Source organism: Dysidea avara, chromosome 10 (assembly GCF_963678975.1).
Source record: "Dysidea avara chromosome 10, odDysAvar1.4, whole genome shotgun sequence".
NCBI classification, from domain to species: domain Eukaryota; kingdom Metazoa; phylum Porifera; class Demospongiae; order Dictyoceratida; family Dysideidae; genus Dysidea; species Dysidea avara.
The window spans coordinates 16,573,153-16,597,387 of record NC_089281.1 but is presented as its reverse complement, the minus strand read 5'-3'; the positions used below and the strand labels follow the sequence as shown (position 1 = coordinate 16,597,387).

The window sequence follows — 24,235 nt, the reverse complement described above, 5'->3', positions numbered from 1 at the left end:
CGGCAAATGGGCAATAAACGTCAGGTGTGCCCATATTATGAAGAACTAGATGCTGTTTTGGCCAAGAGAGCCTCCTCCCAGCCTGTGGTTATTCTTGAGGCGATTAGCAGGTTGTTCTATGTTATCTTAATGGTATTTTGTTTAATTAATAACATTAGATCCTAAAAGTGAGTCTGAAGATGCTGATAAGGAGCCAGACGGTACAGAATCCACTGCGACACTAGAACAAAATGCAAATAGCCCAGTCAGTGAAATCCAGAAATCAGACTTGAGGTCAAGTTAGTCTGTGTATTTATTTGGTATTTTAGTAACCTGTCTCATTTGGTCACCTATACAAGCCAAACTTTCTTGGCCTTAAATAAGCAGTTGGTTACATACCAACGTTGAAACCGGGTCACTACTGCTGACCCGGATGACCCACTGACCCGGATGTGACCCGGATTAATTAAAGCCGAGACGTGTTTCGGCTAGTCTCGAGCGAGCGAACGAGTCTACATTTTGAGCGTTCGATTCATGTTGAGTAAATATTGCAACTTCAGCCTAGCTGTAGGTTGAAGACCAAAAAAAAAAAAAAAAGGTCTTCACCTACTGACAATAGCTACCCCTCACCAAAGATATCCTCAGTTTCGTGCTACATACTGCACTTACTAACAAATGGGCGTGGCTGAGCATATGTTGGTAATGCGATAAGTGGGCGTGGCTCATTAAAGAGCTACGCGATAGCGTTTATAAGTTCCACGTCATCAAACAAACAATTTTGTCTCCCAATCCGGGTCAGACCCGGATAAATTGTAAACCGGGTCAGACCCGGATGACCCGGAGAAAATGTGACCTGGATGACCCGAACCAGTTTCAACGCTGTTATATACCACTAATGGGTAGAATATTTGCCCTTGGGAATACAGTTGTCCTTTATAAAGAGTATAGCAATCACCATTGAGACATGCTCCACTGTATTTCCTTAGGCTCTTCTAGTACACCAGCCGATACTAGCTTGAAGTCTACTACTGGAACATCTGCTGAGACAGATGTGAAGTCCACTACTAGTAAAGCTACTGATACAAAACTACCATTAAAAGTACGTTGTCAGCGAGTAGAGTGTAGCATGATGTTTGGTATACAGAAGGGAAACGAAAATCCAAAGATAATTCAGATTTAATTGAAAAATTGGCAAAGCTAGATGAAGAAGCAGCAAAGAGATCAGAGGATCAGACGAGGAAGTGGCTTGAAATGGAAGAGGAAAGAGAAATGAGACAATGGAAGATGGAGCAGCAACATGAGGAGAGAATGATGACTATGTTTGGTACTTTGATTGGTCAACTATCAAGAGTCACGAACCCTGCAGCTCCTTACATGGGGTACCAATGTAATATGTTTCTTTATGAATCATTTTACAGAGTATCCAACTTTTGATCATTCTATTAGTCATTGTTCATCCCCTTCAAGTCATGATGGTACTGACAGCGTACATTCAAACTGAACAATATAACAGTGGTTAGCAAGGATTGTAATTTTTACTAAGGGCATGACAAGGTGGTAATGTTTGTGTAAAGGTTTTTACTGATGTGAGTATAGGTAATCTTTCAGTGTTTCCCTGACATTGCTAGCAGCTCCAGTGCATCGTCTTGGACATATATTGTGAAAAACAACACATGTTACTATAACATCAGTAGTGTATTGTATATCCTGTGCCAAAAACAGCCCAGCTGTAAAAAAAGGCGAGGCCAAGAATGCACAAGTACATGTTCATGGAGTAACCAAAAGACATGATATCAAAATCTGGCCAAGAAAACATTTACAGTATAGGCACTTTTGTGCATTCATTTTCTATATGCTTCACATTATCACATCCAGCTAGCTGTACATGTGTGCTTGCAATATAAACAATACTACTGAGATGATAAAAGATATTACACTGCATTGTTACCAAAATTAATTTAACTAAAAATTTACAGTTGGTTTCTACTTGGCCATCTTTTTGCACTGTATATTAAAATAAAAAGATGGCCAAGTAGAAACCAATTGTAAATTTTTAGTTAAATTAATTTTGGTAACAATGCAGTGTAATATCTTTTATCATCTCAGTAGTATTGTTTATATTGCAAGCACACATGTACAGCTAGCTGGATGTGATAATGTGAAGCATATAGAAAATGAATGCACAAAAGTGCCTATACTGTAAATGCTTTCTTGGCCAGATTTTGATATTGTGTCTTTTGGTTACTCCATGAACATGTACTTGTGCATTCTTGGCCTCGCTTTTTTTACAGCTGGGCTGTTTTTGGCACAGGATATCACTACTTTTTGTTGACTAGAGAACATACAGCTAGGTATTATATTACATACACTGTAAATCCAGAAGTGTGAAGGTCACACTGTTGGTATGGCTCCTGCGGTCGCCTAGTGTTCAAATTCCCACAAGGACTCACGTGATATCCCACGTGATGTTTCACGTAAGATAAGAACCGGCAAAGTCAAGGCTACAGTCTTAACTGTTCTTGCTGAAGCAGTGGGTTGGTGATATAACTAGTGCAGTCGAAATCTGTGGGTGACAAGTGGAGCCGAATCAGCTGCGAGTTGTTGCTGAATGTATGCCTCGGAATGGACATGAAACCTGACGGCACTGAATGCATCATACTATTCTCCCAGCAAATTTCCGGGTAAGTTCATGTATAGTTAAGTCATTGTAAACGGCTATATAATTACCGTCGTATTTTTAGACAGGAATCTCCCATGCCATGGTAGCTTCCTGGGATTATATACTATGCTTGTGCATGTAGGCCAGAGCAAGGGGGTGTCACTCAGGCTCTTACTGTAGGTCAATCTGCGACCGCGGTCAAACTCTAAGTCAACGGTCAAGGCCACAAAATAGCTCTTACAGTGGGTCAAGACGATACGGAAGATTTGAAACCCACAATCGAAAACTATACGTAGCTACTATCAAGTTTACGGAATTATACGTAACTCACAAGAAGTAAGGATCTCCAAGATGTTTTAAAGCTCCAACAGGCATCTCGCCGTAATTATAATGATTTTTCTCTCCCAGCTGCTGGTAGCACGCACTAAGAAATTATCATACTAGGTTACAAGTGCAGGTGCGTATAGGAAAATAGAGAAATAAGTGGAGGTCAAAAGTTCAACAAGAAATGCTCAAGTCACGATGATAAATGCTGCAAGTCAAAGGCCAAGGTGAAAATTGGTCAAGACTTTGATCGCGGTCGCAGATCTACCTACAGTGTGAGCCGACGTGATACCCCCTTGCCAGAGCCTCGTAGCTGGCTTGTTTTAGCTGCGTGGGTCAGACCATGAACAAGTTGAGCTGAACCCTGAGAAAACAGTTAAAAATGAAAGAGGATATTTTCTCAACATTTCAACCAACCAAGATGGTTGGTGATGACAACAAAGATGTCAAGAGCAAACAAGTGCTTCCACCAACAGTTCAGGAAAGGTTAATAGGCTATATACTTTTATGGCTTCCTATAATGTATGGTGAAAACTTTGGCTATAAATAGTGTGTCAGGCATTTGAATGATTAGCGGGTAAGTCAATACTACAAATGAGTTAATATTTTTGAGGGTTCAGCTCAATGCGTACATACAGTAGGCCGTAATTACTATATGCATCGATTGATTGATGTGATAATAATATAAGCAGATCTGAGACAACCATGGACCCTACTATATAGTAACTAGGCAGATATATAGAGTTATGTATACTCTGATATAATTATTGAGTGTTGTAGTTTGCCAATGGTCAAAGCTAAATTAACCATTTTAGACAGCTTTTTGTGATGTTGAAGGTGTCAGGCAAACTCCAGTTAGGGGAAGGCAATAAAAGATTATTTTTTAAAGCAGGAGAGGAACATGCTTAGGCCTGCAAGGTACAGGCTTAATCTACTTACCCCAGTAGATGCACCATATTATATATAATGCACATATCAATGTATTACCCTACTAACCCCTCCCTCCCCCTCAGGCATATATAGGGCTATAGTGGGCACAACCGAATGTTAAATGCCCCATGGTAGGACAAACCTATTGTGTCTAAACCACACCATTGGCTCCACTCGCAATGTGGGGGATTTGACATAGCATAGAAAAAATACTTGGGTGTTTAATGAATGATTGTCAAATGCCCCATAGTGAAGCAGCAGTTTCATGTCAATTCGCCTTGTAAAGCCCCACTTATAGGCATTACATCCAAGGGGGGAACACATTGGTAGGTGCATAATGAGTTTACATGTTAAAATTTAGTCTGTCTTGCTTTTTTCATGCTTATAGCAGCTAATATGCTTATTCTCAAACAATCAGGACTGGAAATACTACAAATTGTCTTCTACTTTTATCTATCAACTATCCAATCACTGCTAGTTTAATTAAAATTTCCTTTGCTGTTGTGTAACTTGTTTACCATTATGCTATAACCATTAGTCCCTCCTAGTTTATATGTCTCCTAGCAACAAAAATTGTTATGTCAATAATGTAGGTGAGAACCACAAAACAAGTCAAGTATTATATTCCAAAATTGGTCATCAACTGCTGCAGTATGCTGAATACATCTTGGGAATGGCTATGTGGGATGCTCACTTTAACAATAATCATAACAGTGGAATTAAGTGTTTGTTGACATGTTAGTCTGACTATATTTTTTGATTACATGGTTTTAGTTGCTGTGCCTTACCATACTGTATCCCTTTCTGTATGTGCAGGGTGGATACTGATGTTGTGACTGTTGGCGGGTGAGTTTATGGTCAATGGACAAATCACGTAAATGGTGAAGAAAAATTAATATGTGGTAGCTACCAAGACCCCACTACTATATTATGAACTCTTGGTGGTACTTCATAGTCAAACGCTAGTGTATCTGGCTTCTTGTGCTATTGTAGCCATTTTTTTTTAATTTATGGGATCATCATAATGTAAATGTTTACTACTACAGTATATTTATGCTATCATTAAAGAGTTTCGGTCTATAATTGTGGGTTACTGAAAGGTGATGCGCTGATGCTGGCTTTTAAGTGAACACTGAAATTTCACAGGCACTGAAGAGCTTTTAAGTGAACACTGAAATTTCACAGGCACTGAAGGGCTGGGGCGGGATTACAGACGTGCACGGGTAATGTAGCAGTAAGTTACTTCAACTACATCACTACAGCGGGTATGAAACAGCTGGCTATAGCTATGTACGGCCCTGCATGGGCCGCGGAGTCACGCTATAACGAGTCAGTGGAGGCATACCATGGCGAATTTAAAACAAATCAGTGACTGGACTCACAATTAAACCAAGAGTTGATAGCACAATGAAATCAGCCAGCTCGCTATGGCTAACCACTTTCACACTGTTTTGGGTTTGGGAATTGAAGCGGGCACCTCACATCTCGACGTCATGGCGGCAAGTTCGAATCTTCAAAGAGCACAAAAGCGATCTCATAAACCAACGAACAACTCTTAGCGAAATTAAATGTACAGATACATTATGTAAAAAGCCCCTGATAGCCGCAGCCTTTTTACAATACAACTTCATGGTTGAAAGAAAATCGCTCCAATGGGATGCGATGATGAAGAAAATGAAAAAAAGAACAATGCACATTTGAATAAATAATTTAATTAATGCATTATAAATGGATGGGCGATGGAACAAACTACTCCAACAATTCACCTGACTTTTCGTGTAGTAGTTACTCATTATACAAAGGTTACATGCCCTTGGTTTCGAGGCGGAATCTTTTAGTAAGGCTGAGATTTCGCCATGCGGATTTTAAAAGATTGTGTAATCGATCCCTCATGTAACCCTCATGTAAATGACTCACAGTAGTGGTCGCGTGTTTATTATTTTGTGGGCACGCGCTTTGTGCTTCTTGGCCTCGCGACTCACTACCGTGAGTCTTGATCATCCTTTTCAATAGATACCTCCACCATCCCTTAATTCTACCGAAGGCATTTTCTACCACCATTCTTGCTCTGCTTTGGCGATAGTTGTAGTGCTGTTGTTGCTTTGTTAAGTTGCCAGTGTCTGGGTAAGGCTTCATCAACCATGGTAGAAGATAAGTAGGATCTCCCAGAATCAGCAATGGAATGTCAACATCATTAATACATTTAGTCCAGTCAAGAAAGCACATTCCTCTGTTATATTTATTGCAAAATGATGAACTTGCAAGTACATGAGCATCGTGTACTTTGCCTGGCCACCCTATACTTACATCGATGAACAGACCCTGCGAGTCCACCACAGCTTGTAACAGAACTGAGTAAAATCCTTTTTGATACACAATCTGTACGTGTGTATTTGATTTTTCTTGGGGCTGGTCCCCCTGGACACATCAGCAATTACTGGCTGTCCAGTATAATAAATAAATAAATCTGAGGATCGATGAACTTGCCTTCGCATCTGTCTTCTTCGTTCCACCTTTCTGTTCCACTGTACCAATGTTTTCAGGGGCGGATCTAGGGGGTTTCTAAGGTTTCCAGAAACAGGTCAAGTGTATTCAAGTAATCAAAATTATATTTTACAGTAGTTAATGCCTCCCTTGCCAAATGTACACATATCTTTTACAAAGGGCTTCATATTTCTAAAGCAAGAACAATGCTAAACACACTGCCACGTAATCCATCGTCATTTAACACTTATCACATGTTAATGATGCTGTTATTGTGTGATAATTATTGATGCAATGGTTATCACGCGATCTACTGAATGTCATCATCCAATGTGGTTTAGTTTTGTAAGTGTGAAACACCATCAATTTGGTTACAATGTAACTAGAGCTAATCCGCATTTAATTCTCATCAAGTGTGAAAACACCTTTACTAACATTTATTATACATACAGTTGATACAAGTAGGCTGGCACTAGGTTGTAACCTGAAACCTCACAGCTGCTGGCATTGTTGGTCACATCCAAACCATTAACACATTACTTAATTAAATGCCAAGACCTGATGTCTGGCTTTCCTCATAGCAATACACTCATTCCAATATTACCGGTGTTAGGCGCAATTTTTGAATTTGTGCAGTTTATAAATTGTGTTGCGCATTTTGAATAATTTGTGCACACCAGTAAAGCATATCTAGTTCAAGTGAGATGACAACTGAAGTGATTGTGATGGCTATACTTTCATACCTTTTCAGTTAGTTATACTTCCTAGTAACCTACATGCACCATTTTCTGTACAGTGCACTGACACATTCTAAATTTATTAGCTCTATACTTTCTTTACATCTCCCACACAGAAACGATGATGGCCTGAGTGGTTTAATGTCTGGTTATAGGGCAAAGTTCTGGAATTTCGCCTTCCAATCCTGTGTCAGGGCTTCCAATCCTGCAGGTCTGCAGTATGCTGACTGACTTGTTTAACTTTTCATGTTACACACAAATATATTAACAAAACTACAACCTTGATTTTGATGCAGACCATTTAACAGTTAAAATTAATTTTGATATAGCTCACTTGGTGAGACTTTTAATCCATATTGAAGAATTGTAATGCATTTGAAAAATGTACTATCTCCATAGGTAAGGTGTAACAAATTGCTTGTACATTGGGATATCATGTGCGGTTTTATGAAGGCATGCACTTATGGCAAGACAGGATGACAATGATTATGACTATGTATATATCAAGATACGGAATTGTTGTAACTCAATATACTGGAAATTATATATTGGATAACATTTAGCTGTATTCCTGATGTCTTATGTATTTGTGCAACATTCTTTATTTGTGAATATAATAGCAGCTGCGAAAGTCATTGCTACAGGCTGTGAGAAAGATACAGCTATGCCGAAGAGAGAATACTGACAATCTTAAGATTAGGTACTGGGCAATCAGGAGTGGATCTTCATTGACAATAGAAAGTTGCTACAATACAGTTGTGTGCCCATACTTGTGCAGCAGCATTTCTATACAACACTTGGAAAAGACCAGAAACCACTCATATTGTATTGTATCCCTCAATCAACCACTGCTGTCACAACGCTATTACAGAAATCAATCAAGACTCACGGTAATGAGTTGCGCATCCAAGGAAAGTAGGGTGCGCAACTACTCAAGTGAGTTATTTACACAAACGACTAACTCTAATAGAACGTACACCTAAAACCTACCCTTAAAATATTCTTCTGTAAAAAAAAAATTTGCAATACAACAAAAAAAACCTTTGGTATGTTGTTATATAAGCATATTACAAGCAAGTAATCCCTGTTATATTTTAGTAATGCCACATGGAAAACGTCGTATTCTTCTTCTCCTTTGCATACTCGCTAGAGCGAGCCACCCATTTTTTGATGCTTATATCTAATCAAAAACAGCCAAGCTGTAAAAAAAGGAGTGCGGCCCTTGAAAAGGCTATGGTGAAAAAAGATGTGAAATCCAAGGTGGCGGCCAAGAAATGGCTGTGATGGTAGGTTAATGGTAAAAATTTTAATAACGACAATTCAGGTGAATTTGGTGCCGCTTGGTCAAGCGGCACCAAGCGGCACCAAATTCACCTGAATTGTCGTTATTAAAATTTTTACCATTAACCTACCATCACAGCCATTTCTTGGCCGCCACCTTGGATTTCACATCTTTTTTCACCATAGCCTTTTCAAGGGCCGCACTCCTTTTTTTACAGTTTGGCTGTTTTTTGATTAGATTCCACTTCTTTTTGTATTTGTATACCCCAAAGCCGGCCTATGGCCAGCTTTGGGACTTTTTAAACCTATCTTTTTTTCTTTACCAAAAGAAAAAGAAAAAGATGAAGCAGATTTTATATATACTTTAACTCATTCTGATTTTATTAGTAAATGTACAAATTATATATATAATGCATATATCAAGAGTTCATTATGTTATTATGAACTCTTGCATATATTTATTACATGTCAATTAATCCCCACAGGATAATTTGCGGCTGATCTCTCTACTGGGTGACTTGAGAAATGTAGCTGAACTCTCTACAGGGTGATCTGCTTGTACGTAGATGAACTCTTTACAGGATTCTCTCTACAGGGTGACTTGACTCTAGCTGAACTCTCTGCAGGGTTATCTGTTTGTAGTTGAATTCTCTACAGGGTGATTTGTTTGCAGCTGAACTCTCTACAAGGTAACTTCTTCTAGCTGATCTGTCTACAGGGTGACTTGTTTCTAGCTGGTCTCTCTACAGGGAGATTTGTTTGTAGCTGAATTCTCTACAGGGTGATTTGTTTGCAGCTGAACTCTCTACATGGTGGTTGCTTTGTTGCTGAACTCTCTAAAAGGTGACTTCTTATAGCTGAACTCTCTACAGGGTGATCTTTTCATAGCTGAACTCTCTACAGGATGATGTGTTTGCAGCTGAACTCTCTACATGATAATTTCTTTGTAGCTGAACTCTCTACAGGTGATTTGTTTGCAACTGAACTCTCTACAAGGTGATACTTCTAGGTGACCTCTCTACAGTATGACTTGTTTCTAACTGAACTCTCAACAGGGTGATCTGTTCATAGCTGAACTTTCTACTGGGTGATTTATTTGCAGCTGAACTCTCTACATGGTGGTTTCTTTGTAGCTGAACTCTCTACAAGGTAACTTCTTCTAGCTGAACTCTCTACAGGGTGACTTGTTTCTAGTTGATCTTTCTACAGGGTGATCTGTTCATAGCTGAACTTTCTACAGGGTGATTTGTTTGCAGCTGAACTCTCTGCACGGTAGTTTCTTTGTAGCTGAACTCTCTACAATGTGACTTCTTCTAGCTGAACTCTCTACAGGGTGACTTGTTTATAGCTGATCTCTCTACAGGGTGACTTGTTTCTAGCTGAACTCTCTACAGGTGATTTGTTTGCAGCTGAACTCTCTACATGGAGGTTTCTTTGTAGCTGAACTCTCTACAGAGTGATTGATTTTTTTGCAGCTGAACTCTCTACATGGTGGTTTCTTTGTAACTGAACTCTCTACAGGGTGATTTGTTTGTCGCTGAACTCTCTACAGGGTGATCTGTTCATAGCTGAACTCCCTACAAGGCAACTTCTTCTAGCTGATCTCTCTACAGGGCATATTTGTTTGTAGCTGAGTTCTCTACAGGGTGATTTGTTTGCAGCTGAACTCTCTACATGGTAGTTTCTTTGTAGCTGAACTCTCTACAATGTGACTTCTTCTAGCTGAACTCTCTACAGGGTGACTTGTTTCTAGCTGATCTCTCTACAGGGTGACTTGTTTCTAGCTGAACTCTCTACAGGCGATTTGTTTGCAGCTGAACTCTCTACATGGTGGTTTCTTTGTAGCTGAATTCTCTACAAGGTAACTTCTTCTAGCTGATCTTTCTACAGGGTGATTTGTTCGTAGCTGAACTCCCTACAAGGTAACTTCTTCTAGCTGATCTTTCTACAGGGCATATTTGTTTGTAGCTGAGTTCTCTACAGGGTGATTTGTTTGCAGCCGAACTCTCTACATGGTAGTTTCTTTGTAGCTGAACTCTCTACAATGTGACTTCTAGCTGATCTCTCTACAAGATGACTTGTTTCTAACTGAACTCTCTATAGTGTGATCTGTTCATAGCGGAACTTTCTACTGGGTTATTTGTTTGCAGCTGAACTCTTTGCATGATTGTTTCTTTGTAACTGAACTCTCTATAAGGTAACTTCTTCTAGCTGATCTCTCTATAGGGCAATTTGTTTGAGCTGAACTCTCTACATGATGGTTTCTTTGTAGCTGAACTCTCTATTAGGTACCTTCTTCTGGCTGATCTGACTACAGGGTGAGAGAGAGAGAGAGAAGAGAATAAACGTCTTAATGATTAAGACAAAATATACATTACAAGCATACAGGGGGCTAGACACAGGGGTACCATGTGCTGATGGATCAGTACAGGAGCCCTGGCAAGACTTACATTAACTAAAGGTAAATTAAATTACAATACACAAAAAAAAAAAAACTATATCTACATATATGTAATACTTTAAGTTACCTAAGGTGGTCTAAAAGATCCCAGCCCGGGGAGGCTCTAGAATTAAAAATTCTGTAAGAACAGGACACAGCAATGCGAGCTGCCTGCTCAAACAAGGATCTTATGGTTTTCTTTGGCACTCCACAAGCAGCAGCCATTTGAGCAATTGTTTCTGACAAAAAGTGGCCTAAACAACCAATTTCAATTGGAACAAGATTGACAGTTAACCCAGAAAGCTGGAGGTCATATTGCAAGGAGCTATATCGATCTTCCTTTCTAGCTCTAGCAGCAAGAAGATGTTGCTGGGTATTAGTTGGTACTGTCAATTCGAACAAACAAATGGAATCATTAGAAACCAATACCAAGTCAGGCCTGCTGAGGGTGGAGGAAAGATTGGTTGGGATGGTACTAGGGGGGCTGGAACTAGCTAGATAACCTGGAAGGTCAGCGTAAAGTTTGAATGTTTCAGGTAAATGCTGTTGGAGCCCATGAACAAGGACCTGTAAAACTGAATCATGTCTCCAGGTATACCTGCCTTGATCTAGAGCAGCAGGACAGCCAGTCAAAATATGGTTTGTTGTGGGTTGAGGAGCTTGACAAAGAGCACATCTAGGATCAGTAATGATGTTCCATCTGGCCAGGTTCATAGGGGTTGGTAGAGTGTCACAACCAGCACGTAGCAGGAAGGACTGCTGTTTTTCAGGGAGGCCATACATCAATCTCTTCCACAGAGGGCAAGCTTGCTCCAGAGTTACAATATCTAAAAATTTATTTTGAACAGTTAATGGTTCCAGTTTTGATTTCCAATATTCAATGTTAGCAGAACGTAAGTTGTGACGAGCATGGTTCTTGAAAATTGCAGAGTGAATGTTGGCAACTGAAGCCTTAGCAGCAGATAAACAGTCAAGGACAGTGGAAGAGATATCGGATCTGTTAGCTAAAATAGAATGTCGCAGCTCTATAATCAGAGGATCAACTGACCGTTCAATAGCCAGAATGTATGACTTGTTTGTAGCTGAATTCCCTACAGAATAACTTGCAATGTAATATAATTGAGTAAATTATAAATGCAGCTGAATACTTTATTAGGGTGACTGTTCTATTAGAGTATCTCGATCTCACATTTGTTACACGTAGTTGTCTTTCGAATCATAACTCAGTGGTTTGTAATCCGATTCTTCTGTACTACTGCAAGGACTTTCTATGATGGTTATACCAGCTACATACTGATTTTCAGCTCGTTGCTCTAAGCGGTTTGCCTGGTAGACACGAAAATTAATAGTTGTTTTATTCATAAAAATCGATCGCGTAATTTTGACACAGATCGGGTTTTGTGTCATATCTCCATGGTCTTTATCCTGATTCCTTTCAAACCACAAAAAGGCACTCCTACGATGGTTGCTCCATCTACATATCAATTTTCAACTGATTCCTCAAAGGAGTTTACCCTGTAGGCGTGACAGACCTTCGACCTTATTTTATGCAAATAATCGGTCATAACTCCGTGAATGTTCATCGGATTCCTACCAAAGTTGGTACAGAGATCCGCATTAATGAGCCCTTCAAGTGTGCCAAATTTCAGCCCGATCCGAGCACGTATTCGTGTTTTATGGCGGATTTTGCGAAGTGTGCGAAATAAAGAAGAAAAATGAAGAAATTAAACGAAATTTTGTTCGCTCGTATCTCGGAAATGGCTGGAGCGATTTTCTTCAAATTTGGTGTGTAGACTCCCCTACTGGCCGGCACCTCTCTAGCAAATTTGGTTCCAATCTGATAAGGGATCACAGAGCTACATAGGTGTGAAAATTGCATTTTCTTTCTTCCTGTTAATATACTCACGGGTGGCACGCCGGTTTCTTGGGCCGCACGACACACTACCGTGTGTCTTGATTTTAGACTGTGTTAGTTCGACAGCCTTGGATTTACTATCACAAGTTCTTTGGCTAGTTAAGTTTCTTCAGTAGAAATCTTGGAACTCCACCTCTCTTGCAAGAGCCACCATAAGTGATTTTCTCGAAGTTTGATTCATTTACTCTTGAGCTTCATGGGACAATCTTTGATATGTAAATAAACATATGGAGTAGTTTCGCTCGATTATGACCTGCCATTTTCCTGGGAAGTGGCGAGTTAATTTCCATAAGCGCACTCATAAGATAATAACGTTGCCTACGCTAATTGCTGATTTCTTTTGCGGTCTTTTAGAACCCTATCTTACATTTAAGATACCTCTAACTACAGTAGTATTTATTTACAGTCAGTGAACTTGGTGAATGCAGCCATTCAACACTAGGTGAATCAGTGTGGTGAACTTGCTATCGCATGCTATTCTTGTGGTTGTTATTCAGTTGTTATTTAACTATGGGTCTGAAGTAGCTAACGCAATCCACAACACGGCTTTTTTTTGTGCATTTCAAGGCACAATCCAGTATGTTATAAAGTAATAAGAAGTTTGGGGCACATTCTCATCTGCTGGGAAATGGCCTTTACTCAATCTGTTCACTGATGGCTTTAATGGTGGCCAGAAGCCATACAATATTGAGGTTGCAACACTGACAAGTACCTGCACCACTATGGTTTTGCCACTTCATGTCCCACGCTATGATGCAATACGCACAATAACTGTTGAAGCTGTTGTGATAATCTTGTATGAAACTATTAGCTTTATGCATAAATTTTTTTTTGTGTTGATTGATATTACTCAGTTACAAAAATGTGTGATATCCTAAAACAAAAACAGCCTTGGGGCTGTAAATAAAGGGCGCTGCCAAGCAAAGTAGGATCAATCAAACAAACTTATTCAACAAGACTGGATAAGAACAAGGACTGATATCAAGTTGCAGCCAAGTAGATTGGAATATTACCTTGATCAATCTGTAAAACAGTTGGTAACAACAAGGACTGATATCAAGTTGCGGCCAAGTATTACCCATTCTCTTTGTATCTAGCTATAGCTATATAATAACACTAGAGCAGACATATGCAACTGTTATTAAATTGTCATTTGGCCGGTTTTTTTTTTTTTTTGTAGTGTGTGATTTTAAAAAGTGGCCAAAAGACAATTTAATGACAGTTGCATGTGTATTTGCTCAAAGAGAATGGGAAATACTGCATTCACTTGGCCGCAACTTGATATCAGTCCTTGTTCTTACCAAGAATGATCATGGCAATATTACAATCTACTTGGCCGCAACCTGGCATCGGTGCTTGTTCTTACCACTCGTGTTGAATAAGCTTGTTAGATTGATCCTACTTTACTTGGCAGTGCCCTTTTTTTACAGCCTCAAGGCTGTTTTTGTTTTAGGTATATTTTGCTAATCTCATCAACTGGTTTTGTGACAAGGATAACAGGGCTTCAATGAATCTTATTTTGTGGCTTACTGCCATTTCCACTGTACTAATAGTGCTAGTGGCTGGCTTCTTTCAAAGAATTCATAGCTTATATCAGCTCTTTTTCTACTCCGTTCAATGCACTATGTACGACATTACAGACATTACCAGTATTTCCATCAGTCATTGAAAACTGTGTGGACACAATGTGATAACCATTAAAATAAGGCAAAATAAAGGGACACACACTTTACAGTTAAAACAGCTATCTCCTTCAGTGAGGCAAGAAAAATAAGTTGAATGGAGCTTTTAGGTTAACATAATAAGATTCCTTGTTTCCGTCACCTTGAGAGTTTCTGCATATTAGCCACTAATAAGCCAGCACAGCCCTGTAATCTTGTGTCTGGACTTCAATCGTGGTCTACCTCCATTTTGAAGTCTATCTATTTCCCACCTGCCACAACCTTCCTCCCCTTATGACACTACTTTGCTTGTCCAACTGCTCAGATTTTCTATTTTATTTGGTGGGAAACTCTACAAGCAGCTACAAGTTGGTATGAAAGGTAATACTGTAGATCGATGCATTTCTTGTGCAAATTTCATACGTGTACTTGCTATCCTTGGCAAGTTATGCTGACTTGAATTCTTTAAAACTGTTTATCTCAAAACTTCTAATGTTCGATTTGGATTGTTTTCCCAAAATCCAGTCATATATGGCAATTTTTATTGTTTACGGCTGGTTAGGCATTGACAATAGTCAACCAAATTCTCCAATTGACTTAACAAGATTTAGTTGCATTATTCTTTAAATTTCAAGTTACTACTGTAAGTTTCATATTACTATTTTAAAATAGCATTCCATCATTATTATTAACATTCTATTAGAGTAGTTTTGACTGTTCTATTGGAGTATGTCAATCTTTATAAAGATTTTTCCTTGTTCTCCCCTAATCCCCTTTAGTGGAATCAATGTAAATTTCCTATGATACTGTACTATTGCCCTGTCCTGTTCCCATTTGTTCTGTATGTTTGTGCTACTAAACCATGACAGTCTGGTGTTCCTGCTGCAAGCCTACAAGTTAAAATTTCAGAAAGGGTTTGCTGAACATGCCTCTGATTCAATGTGAAACAAGTGCCAAAAAACATCACAGATATTTAAAATTTTGTAAATATTTCCCCCATTACGCTTATTGCATTCTACTGTAAAATTAAGCTTACACTAATATGTGGAATTCTTGCAGATTTAGAGATGCTGTCATGCACTTTAATAAATAATACTTTGTATACCTCTTCTTTATTGTTCAACTCTTGTACAATGTTTATGTTTTCAATGAAATTATACCTTTCAGCGTCAACAGTTAACTAGTCTATTACACCAAAATGCTTCTTTGCAGCATTGCTGAATCTTTCCTAATTAACCCTTTATTTCCCAAGTTTTGCAGACACATTTTTAAAAAAATGTCTCCTCACCAATGGAATTTGTTCTCTCAAAGGTCCTCACACACTAGTAGCACTTGTTTGACTAGGTGGGCTTTTCAATTAGGCTTCTAGCACCCACAGAATCTATTTATAAAATGCTACTGCATTTCTCCAATTGATGGCATGAAAAAGATCAACATGGATCTTGTAAATAAAAACTGAACATTTTTTAAAATGGTCCTCCTAAACCCAACTTGATACACAGCAACAGTAAGGTATGAGTAAAAAGTAGAAATAATATAATTGTTGATAAACCTTTCCACAATGATTTTACAACAGTATAAAAGCATGCGTGTGCTTACAATAATCAATAAAGTATTTCAATCATTTTATCCATCCTCCTGTAAGATAAACGGACGGCAAAATCTTTCCACAACTAGCCCATTCGATGGTTTGATACCAGGGAGAGAAGATTCAGTGGAAATTGGCCTCTAAACAATCCATATCCTTCTTCTTTGTCACTATCACTCACTTGCATTGTTTTTGAGGCACGCGTAAACCATGTCGTGTTTCAGCTCTTCTCTCATCCAAGTGCTATTTAGAGCCACCCTGACTACTATTTCTAGGTGTTACCATATAGCCACTTCCTGAAAATCTAAAAATGTCATGCAAAATCGCTTAATGCATATTTTTAAAAATGCTAAAGATCAAGCCCTATTCTGTCCGCATTTTCTATGGGGCAGGAAATAAAGGGTTATTAAACTAATACAGCAGTCACTCTGCACTAAAATACTCTAATAGAACAGTCACTAATATTCATGGATGGTATAGATATTCTGCATGTACAATTGCTAGTGCATAATTCAATGATCTGAAATTTAAATATTTATTGTTTGGGAGCATTCGAATACGAATTCATAACATTAGAATCCTGTATGCGGGCGCTAATTAGGTCACGTGCAGCTGAAAATAGTACAGGACACAACACACGCCAGGTGTCAAGTTGTTAACATGTACTTTGCTATTGTTTACACTTAGTTAACAGCCTGTTGTCTATAGTCAGGTGCATGTGAAGTCAAAAATACTACATGTGACGGCTACCACACCAGGTATGAGGTTGATTACAGTGATAAACTACTACGTACTTCACTACTGTTTACACTCACTTTACTGTCCATATCAAAGAGTATTTCAACAAATAACTAGGTGCATAGAATCCTCACAACAATAGGTCTTTCTCATTAAATTCAATAAATTTAAATTTTGATTGTGGGTTTTAAATGTTAGAAATATTCAAATAATCTGCAATTTTTCATTCAAACATTTGAATGCTCAATTCTAGCATTCGTTTATGCACAAACAATTGCATGCCACTGCAGCAATTTAATAAGGACAGTACCCCACAAAAAAAGCTAAATATTACACTACATCAATTACTTAAGATCTACTACGATCAAAACAAAAAGAACACTAGTACTACTCCATAACCTACCAATAGCCTGTGAACACCATTACATCCGTCAAACAATTCGGTACCACACACAATCACTCCTTTTCTTACTTCATGATGTACTCCACAGTACTGAAAAGTATACCTGGAAGCTATTGCAATATCCATGGTGTTTATGATATAATGAGTAGTAACCAAAACAACAGTGTGTGTACCATCCAATGAAAGATGGCCTATAAAACCAGTACCCTTCGCTCTGCCGCACTCCACAGTTCTAGAGGAATAGACAGAAAAGCATATTGATGTCTAATCTGCATTTAAAAATTCAGCCACCAGATAACACAATGTATAAAATTAATATAAAAATTAAGACACATAGTAGCATGTCATATGGCCTGAGTAACAGTGCAACAGATCATTATGGTATAAAATGTAACTGAAAACAAGCTAGGTGATCTTCACACATTTGTAACTCAGTGCTTTCCTTCAATTCTTTGCAGAGAAATTCCCTGGAGTTTCAGTATTACACAGGCATTCTACTTTATTTACTTATTCAATTATGCAGTCACACATAGAATAAAATTTTCTTTGCTTTAATTGTAATTTCAGAGCAAAATGAAATGTGCCAGTGCTCAAAGAGACACATCCATAATATGTTATTTCAGGCGGGTAGAGCTAGCCAAAGTTAGCCACGTCGCTAAAGCAGTAGGATTTGAACATGAAGATAAATGGACTAATGATTTTGATTGCTTGACCCAAGTTATACTTACAGACAGAATTAGACATTCGGTGAATGCAGGGGGCCTATATTGAATCATGCAAATAGGGGTAAACTGCCTACATACTAGGAAAGGAACATAATGTTTAGGTGAAAATGGGATATTTTGGGGATCTATGTTTCATTTATACAAGACCTCAATAAGATGAATTCATTGCATCACATTAAGTTGCCATGTCACCAAGCCACCCTGTTACATTCTCATGAGAGTGTAAACAGTAGAACGGACTATATTCTGGTATGGAGGGTGTGATGAAAATGTTGAATAAAAATTTCTTTGCTATTAAAAATTGCTGGCTGCAAAGAGGGAACAAAATACATGAAATTACAAAAATTGATAATTAACAAAATAAAAACAAATTAGCTAAAACAAACAATTTCATAATGCATATTATTGATATGAAAAGTACATAGTTGATTAATTAGAGCATTAACTAGGGAATAGGTTTTCAACATAGCACATCAAAATTTTCATTCGTAATTAGTTATATAGCACTCACATGAGACAAACTGCTTTGGAAACTTCTGAGAACAAACTCTCATGTAAAACAAATACTTCTTTTCCACTTTCCTTGAGGCTCTCATGATACTCAACCATATCACCTGCACAGCATGAATAACACTATTAATGCTAAAAGATCACCTTTAAAATTAATTGTAGAAGTTTTCTACAGGTGATTCCACAGGTGAACTTTATATATTATGCTGATGTTGCTGTTATTGATGCTGTTGCTTTTTATTGCCTAGCTGGACACTGTTATACTTTTCTAAACACTCTAAAGGTTTTATTTTGGCACTGAACTTCCTATAATAGGTTATACCTACGTATACCCCCACCTAGTAAGTGGGTGCTCTTTGCTTACTGGTGGCTCATACAAGTTGCGACATGACAAAGTGGCATCAAATGTTCATTGGCATCTGTGTGGAAAGTATGATTTGGGGAGACCTATGAATTGGTGAAAAACTCTGTGGTTAAAATTCTTTGGGATTACATCATCTACACAGACCATACTATACATGCTAAGAAGCCTGATATTGTTGTTGTTGACAAGTCTTTGTATACAGTGTCATTAATTGATATTTCAATTCAAGCAGATCCAAGAGTTGTCATAAAAAAGGATGAAAAGATAAATAAGTATCAAGATCACCAATTTGAGCTAAAATGTTTGTGGAACAAGAAAACCTTTGTTATTCTAATTGTGATTGGCTCCGTTGGTTGTGTGTCTAAGCAGTTCCAGTCATTCTGCAAATCTGTTGGTGTGACATCTCTGAACACATATGTTTTGCTGAAGTCAGTGCTGCTTCAAACTGTAAGAATTCTATGACAGATTTTGCAACTCTCTGGATCAGGCTGCTCTACCAGTATTGATAGGATATTGTTTGCATGCTGTGTTTTTTAATAACAATAAGATGAATAGAATGGCATATTTCAATTTATTTTCATTGGTTCCATTTGACTTCATATTTTCCATTGGACCTATACTTTCAAATTAACTTCTAAGGCTTCTTTTGTGATTGGGATCTTTCTAAGGTGTTGTTTAGGTGAGTGTTCTATCAGGCTGAAGCTTTGCCAGAGCATGCATTTGGCTAAGTAGATTATACATAAACAGGAATTTGAAAAATGCATGATTGTGCCGGGTTGTCACAGATCCAGTCATAAATGGCCATAGGTTAGGAACTAGTGCTGGGACAAATGTCAATTTTCTACATTCGAATATTCTATAAATAAAGTAAACAAATGTTTGAATTCAGTGGTGGATCCAGGCTTATGGAAGGGGGGTCAAAATGAACTGAGGCACCACATTGTCTGGTTTGGTAAGGTGAGACCAAAAAAAGTCATAGCCAGCTGACAATAGCTACCCACCTCACCAACTACACATCTATCACTGATAAACTATACATAAAAATTCTTACATAGCTCGCTACACACTGCTCTAATACTGTGACTGCTTTATTAGTGTGACTGCTTTATTAGAGTGACTGCTCTATTAGAGTATCTCGATCTTGGTATACTAAAAATTTTTGGAGGGGGTCAAGAGCCCCCTTTGATCCCCCCTGTATCCGCCTACATTCTTGGCTTTTAAACAATTTTGGTGCTTAGCTGTTATGATTCCTGCTTTAGAAAACAATCTCTCTGAAGAGGCAGATGTAGCAGGTATGCCAAGGTAAACCTTAGCAAGTTTCGAAACCTGTACTCGTTCATATTCCACCAAACCATTACATCAGAATTACGAGGTAGTGACTTCTCAAGCAAAAATTCTTCAAGTTCTGTATCATTTTCAGAGCCCTCTGAGTCATTGTCATCTCATAACAACATATCCAATGCTGCTTTTTTTTCTTTTTTTGCAGGTTGAGTTTCAGATGGCTCCTTCTCTTTGACAGCACCACACTAAAAGGTAGGGTTTCTACAATCAACATCCTTCCATTGTGATAGCTCTTCTCTGACTGATTGTTACGTCATCCGTAAGAAATTCAAGCTCTTGAATCGAGGATCTAACGCAGCAGCTAACACATGTGGTGAATCCGGTACAATTCCATCCAAGCTCCATCTTCTCATGATGGATTCTCTAACAGCAGTCTTGAATGCAATGATACTTGCTCAATCACCTTCCTCACTGTCCATGCTAGTAAACACATTATGCATTATTGGCAAAATGCAAGATATTGACACTTTTTTTTCTGTACAAAGAAAATGGTTGCTAATTCCAATGCTTCAAGTAATTTAGCTAACTCTTCCAGTAAAACCCACTGATGAGCTGTGAGATCGAGGGTACGGTCTTGCCTTTTTGTAATGTTGTATCTGAAAGTAGAGGTGTACCGATATACCGATACATATCGTATCGGTGGCCGATATAGACATTTCTACTATATCGGTGGGAGCCGATATTGCTGCTAAAAACCGATACGATACACCGATATACAACTGAACTATCTTGAGGACACTGTCCAATGATCAAGCCACATTATCAACCCTATTATTTATCTGACAAGGGCGGGAAACAGCAGTTATTTTCCTTGGCTAAAAGCAGTACGCAACGCGAAGCCATCCAAGTGTGTAGATAATTACTGTTTTATTGGCAAAGCTTACCAATCATACAACAAACACTCATAGTGGTGGGCCTGGAGAAACAGCAAAAAGATGAACCAAGAGCACAGCATAAAACAACCAGCCATCTCTACAAGTCATTAAAATGCAGAATAATCCGGACTAATCTTGGCAGGGGCATGTATTAAAATATTTGTGGGTGCCTTATAGTCTGAGTGTCAATAGAGGCCACACCACCATAGGTAACCAAGCATAGCCAATAATCTTAAGACTGTCGGCTGAAGCTGCACATATCACCATACTACCTGTACACAAAAGGGCTACTTCCTGGAAGTTATGTCATTTTGATCACGTGATGAAATCTCATGTTGTAGTCTACACTGATATGAGGGTTCTCGCATAGCCAGACCACTACTTTTCTTTTTTGTGTGTGGGTGGGAAATCTAGGGCTGCTTAGCCAATCAACGTTCACTGAAAACTGGTGAAAGCATGAACAGAATTTTTATTGTCATTGTACCACACCCTACTTTACACGCCCACACACCAAAGTGGCCACACGAGACTAGTCTCGCATGGCCAGACTGCTTTTTTACGTATTAAGTGGAAAAAAGGGTCTTGTGCAACTCTAATAGCTGTTTACTTCTGAGCTGTCCCCAGACATTGGGGATGCTAATCGAATAACATTGGCCACAAAAGAGGCGCCAAAAATGTCAGTAAGTAAACTCAAGATGGCTTCAATCTGTTTATCCTTTAAATGAATCTAAATTTGCTCCAATGTCTCTCTTGTAGCATCTTGAAAGATCATACTCATCATGTAACAAGACTCACAACCGGACCAGGAGTGTACAAATATTTCCACCTCATCATTGGTTTACTGACATCATTGACACCTCTTTTGCAGCCAATGTTATTCAATTAGCTTCCCCAGAGTCTGGGGGTGGATCAGAAGTAAACAGTTATTGGAGTTGTACCAGACCCTTTTCCCACCCAACACACAGAAAAAGCAGTCTGGCCACATGAGACTACATATGGCAAGGGGGTGACACACAGGCACTCACTGTAGGTAGATCTGTGACTGCGGTCAAAGTCTAAGTCAAAGGCAACCAAAATCATGCCAAGTCAACGGTCAAGGGTAAAAATTTCCAACCCACAATCGAAAAGTATTGAAATATCGTCACTAAGTCACTGGTCAACGATCGAAAAAGTCTCTTGGTCACTGGTCAAAGCGAAATTTCAGCCAGTCAAGACTTTGACTGCGGTCGCAGATCTACCTACAGTGAGTAGTCTCACGTGGCCAGACCACTTTTTTCCGTGTATTGGGTGGGGAAAAAAGGGTCTGGTGGCTCCAATAGTTGTTTACTTCTGAGCGTCCTCATAACATTTAGTCTCGCGTGGCCAGACCACTTTTTTCCGTGTATTAGGTGGGGAAAAAAAGGGTCTGGTGCAACTCCAATAGCTGTTTACTTCTGAGCCGTCCCCAGATTCCGGGGATGCTAATTGAATAACATTGGTCACAAAGGAGGTGCCATGACGTCAGTAAAACTATGAAGTATTCCCACACTCCTGCTCCGGTAGTGGGCCTTGTTACACGATGAGGATGATCTTTCAAGACACTATAAAAGAGACATCGGAGCAAATTAGGATTCGTTTAAAGGATAAACAGATCTCGAATTTACTTACTGACGTCATCGGCGCCTCCTTTGCGGCCAATGTTATTTAATTAGCGTCCCCAGTGTCTGGGGACGGCTCAGAAGTAAACAGTTATTGGAGTTGCACCAGACCCTTTTTTCCCCAGCCAATATGAAAAAAGTGGTCTGGCCACGCGAGACTACATAACATTGGCCACAAAGGAGGTACTGATGACGTCAGTAAGTAAACTCAAGATGGATTCGATTTGTTTATCCTTTAAATGTCTTTTTTATAGCATCTTGAAACAAGACTCACAACCGGACCAGGAGTGTACAAATATTTCATTGTTTTACTGACGTCATGGCGCCTCCTTTGCGGCCAATGTTATTCAATTAGCGTCCCCAGAGTCTGGGGACGGCTTAGAAGTAAACAGCTATTGGAGTTGCACCAGACCCTTTTTTCCCCTCCCAATACATGGAAAAAAGTGGTCTGGCCACGCGAGACTATACAGTGAGTGCTGTGTGTCACCCCCTTGTACGGGTACCGCCCACTACAATAACTACACAGGCGCAAAGTTGCCCACCGAGAAAATGCAGTGAATTAGCAAATTTTAAATCAGAAAACACACACACACGCAATTACACGAGTGCATCTTACAACTGAAATATACTTACCATTGGACGCTATCATAACCTCAAGCTCAGTAGCTAAACGCATATATAGATACTGTACAGCGGTTCTAAGAGACCTTGCGCGGCAACAAGACGTCACGTGCAGTAATTATTGTTTGAACTTCAAAAATGAATTGATTTGATTGGACGAACTGTTATGCACGTGATTTTCACTTGTTTTGTTGTCGCGCAAGGTCTCTTAGAACCGCTGTAACAATTATTAATGAAAATTCATATACAAGTTCACACCGCTGTATCACGTGAATGCAACTTTGGCGGGTGACCCTTCTCTGCGGATAGTTATAAAAACCAGAATCGAAATGGGAAGTGAAACAAAATCAGCCTACACTCTAGTGGAGGACAATCACTATATTATGCACAGTTACACTATACTATATGCACGCAGTACCTGTTTATGCATCAAGCAAGACTCCAGGTGGCAGATTTCTCTGCACGGTGCTTATCGATTAGTAGTTTCGCGGCGCCCGACCCTAAAAAGTGGGTCTGGTGAAAAAAGTTTGAGCTCTGGAATGTTTAATGACGTTTTACGTGTTACGTAAGTGCACTGTTTACGTAAGTGTACTGTTTACGTCACGAAATCCATTCAACCAGATCCGCTTACAGCATCACCAAACTAATAGCGCTACTTTATTTATTCAACATTAAAACGAACCCAACAGAATTGTATGGCTGTTTTCTCAATGAGTTTAAGCGGCAGAGTCACCGGATGTAATCATAGATAGTATATACTATCTATGATCAAGACACACGGTAGTGTGTCGTGCGGCCCAAGAAGCCGGCGTGTAACACCCGTGAGTATATTGACAGGAAGAAAGAAAACACAATTTTCGCACCTCCGTAGCTCTATGCTGCCTTGATGAAATAAGACGATTTTTGCTGTGGACATGCCCTCAAACTGCAGCACTCTACGTTCCAAATTTGAGCGAAATCGCTTCACGCGTTCCCGAGATATGCGACTTCAAAAATTGGCTTAGTTTCTTTGTTTTTTTTCTT

At 39.1% G+C, this 24,235-nt stretch overlaps 1 protein-coding gene across 2 annotated transcripts in view; it reads right to left on the bottom strand.

Moving 5' to 3' along the window:
- LOC136237086 (uncharacterized) overlaps positions 1-24,235 on the bottom strand; it is a 186,013-nt gene that overhangs the window by 70,584 nt on the left and 91,194 nt on the right. For both annotated transcript variants that reach the window (XM_066027363.1, XM_066027364.1), the window contains 2 exons: positions 18,376-18,478; positions 17,140-17,371 (listed from right to left, as the gene is read on the bottom strand). In XM_066027363.1, coding sequence (XP_065883435.1) covers positions 17,140-17,371; positions 18,376-18,478 — 335 coding nt within the window. The remainder of the gene's footprint in view (positions 1-17,139; positions 17,372-18,375; positions 18,479-24,235) is intronic.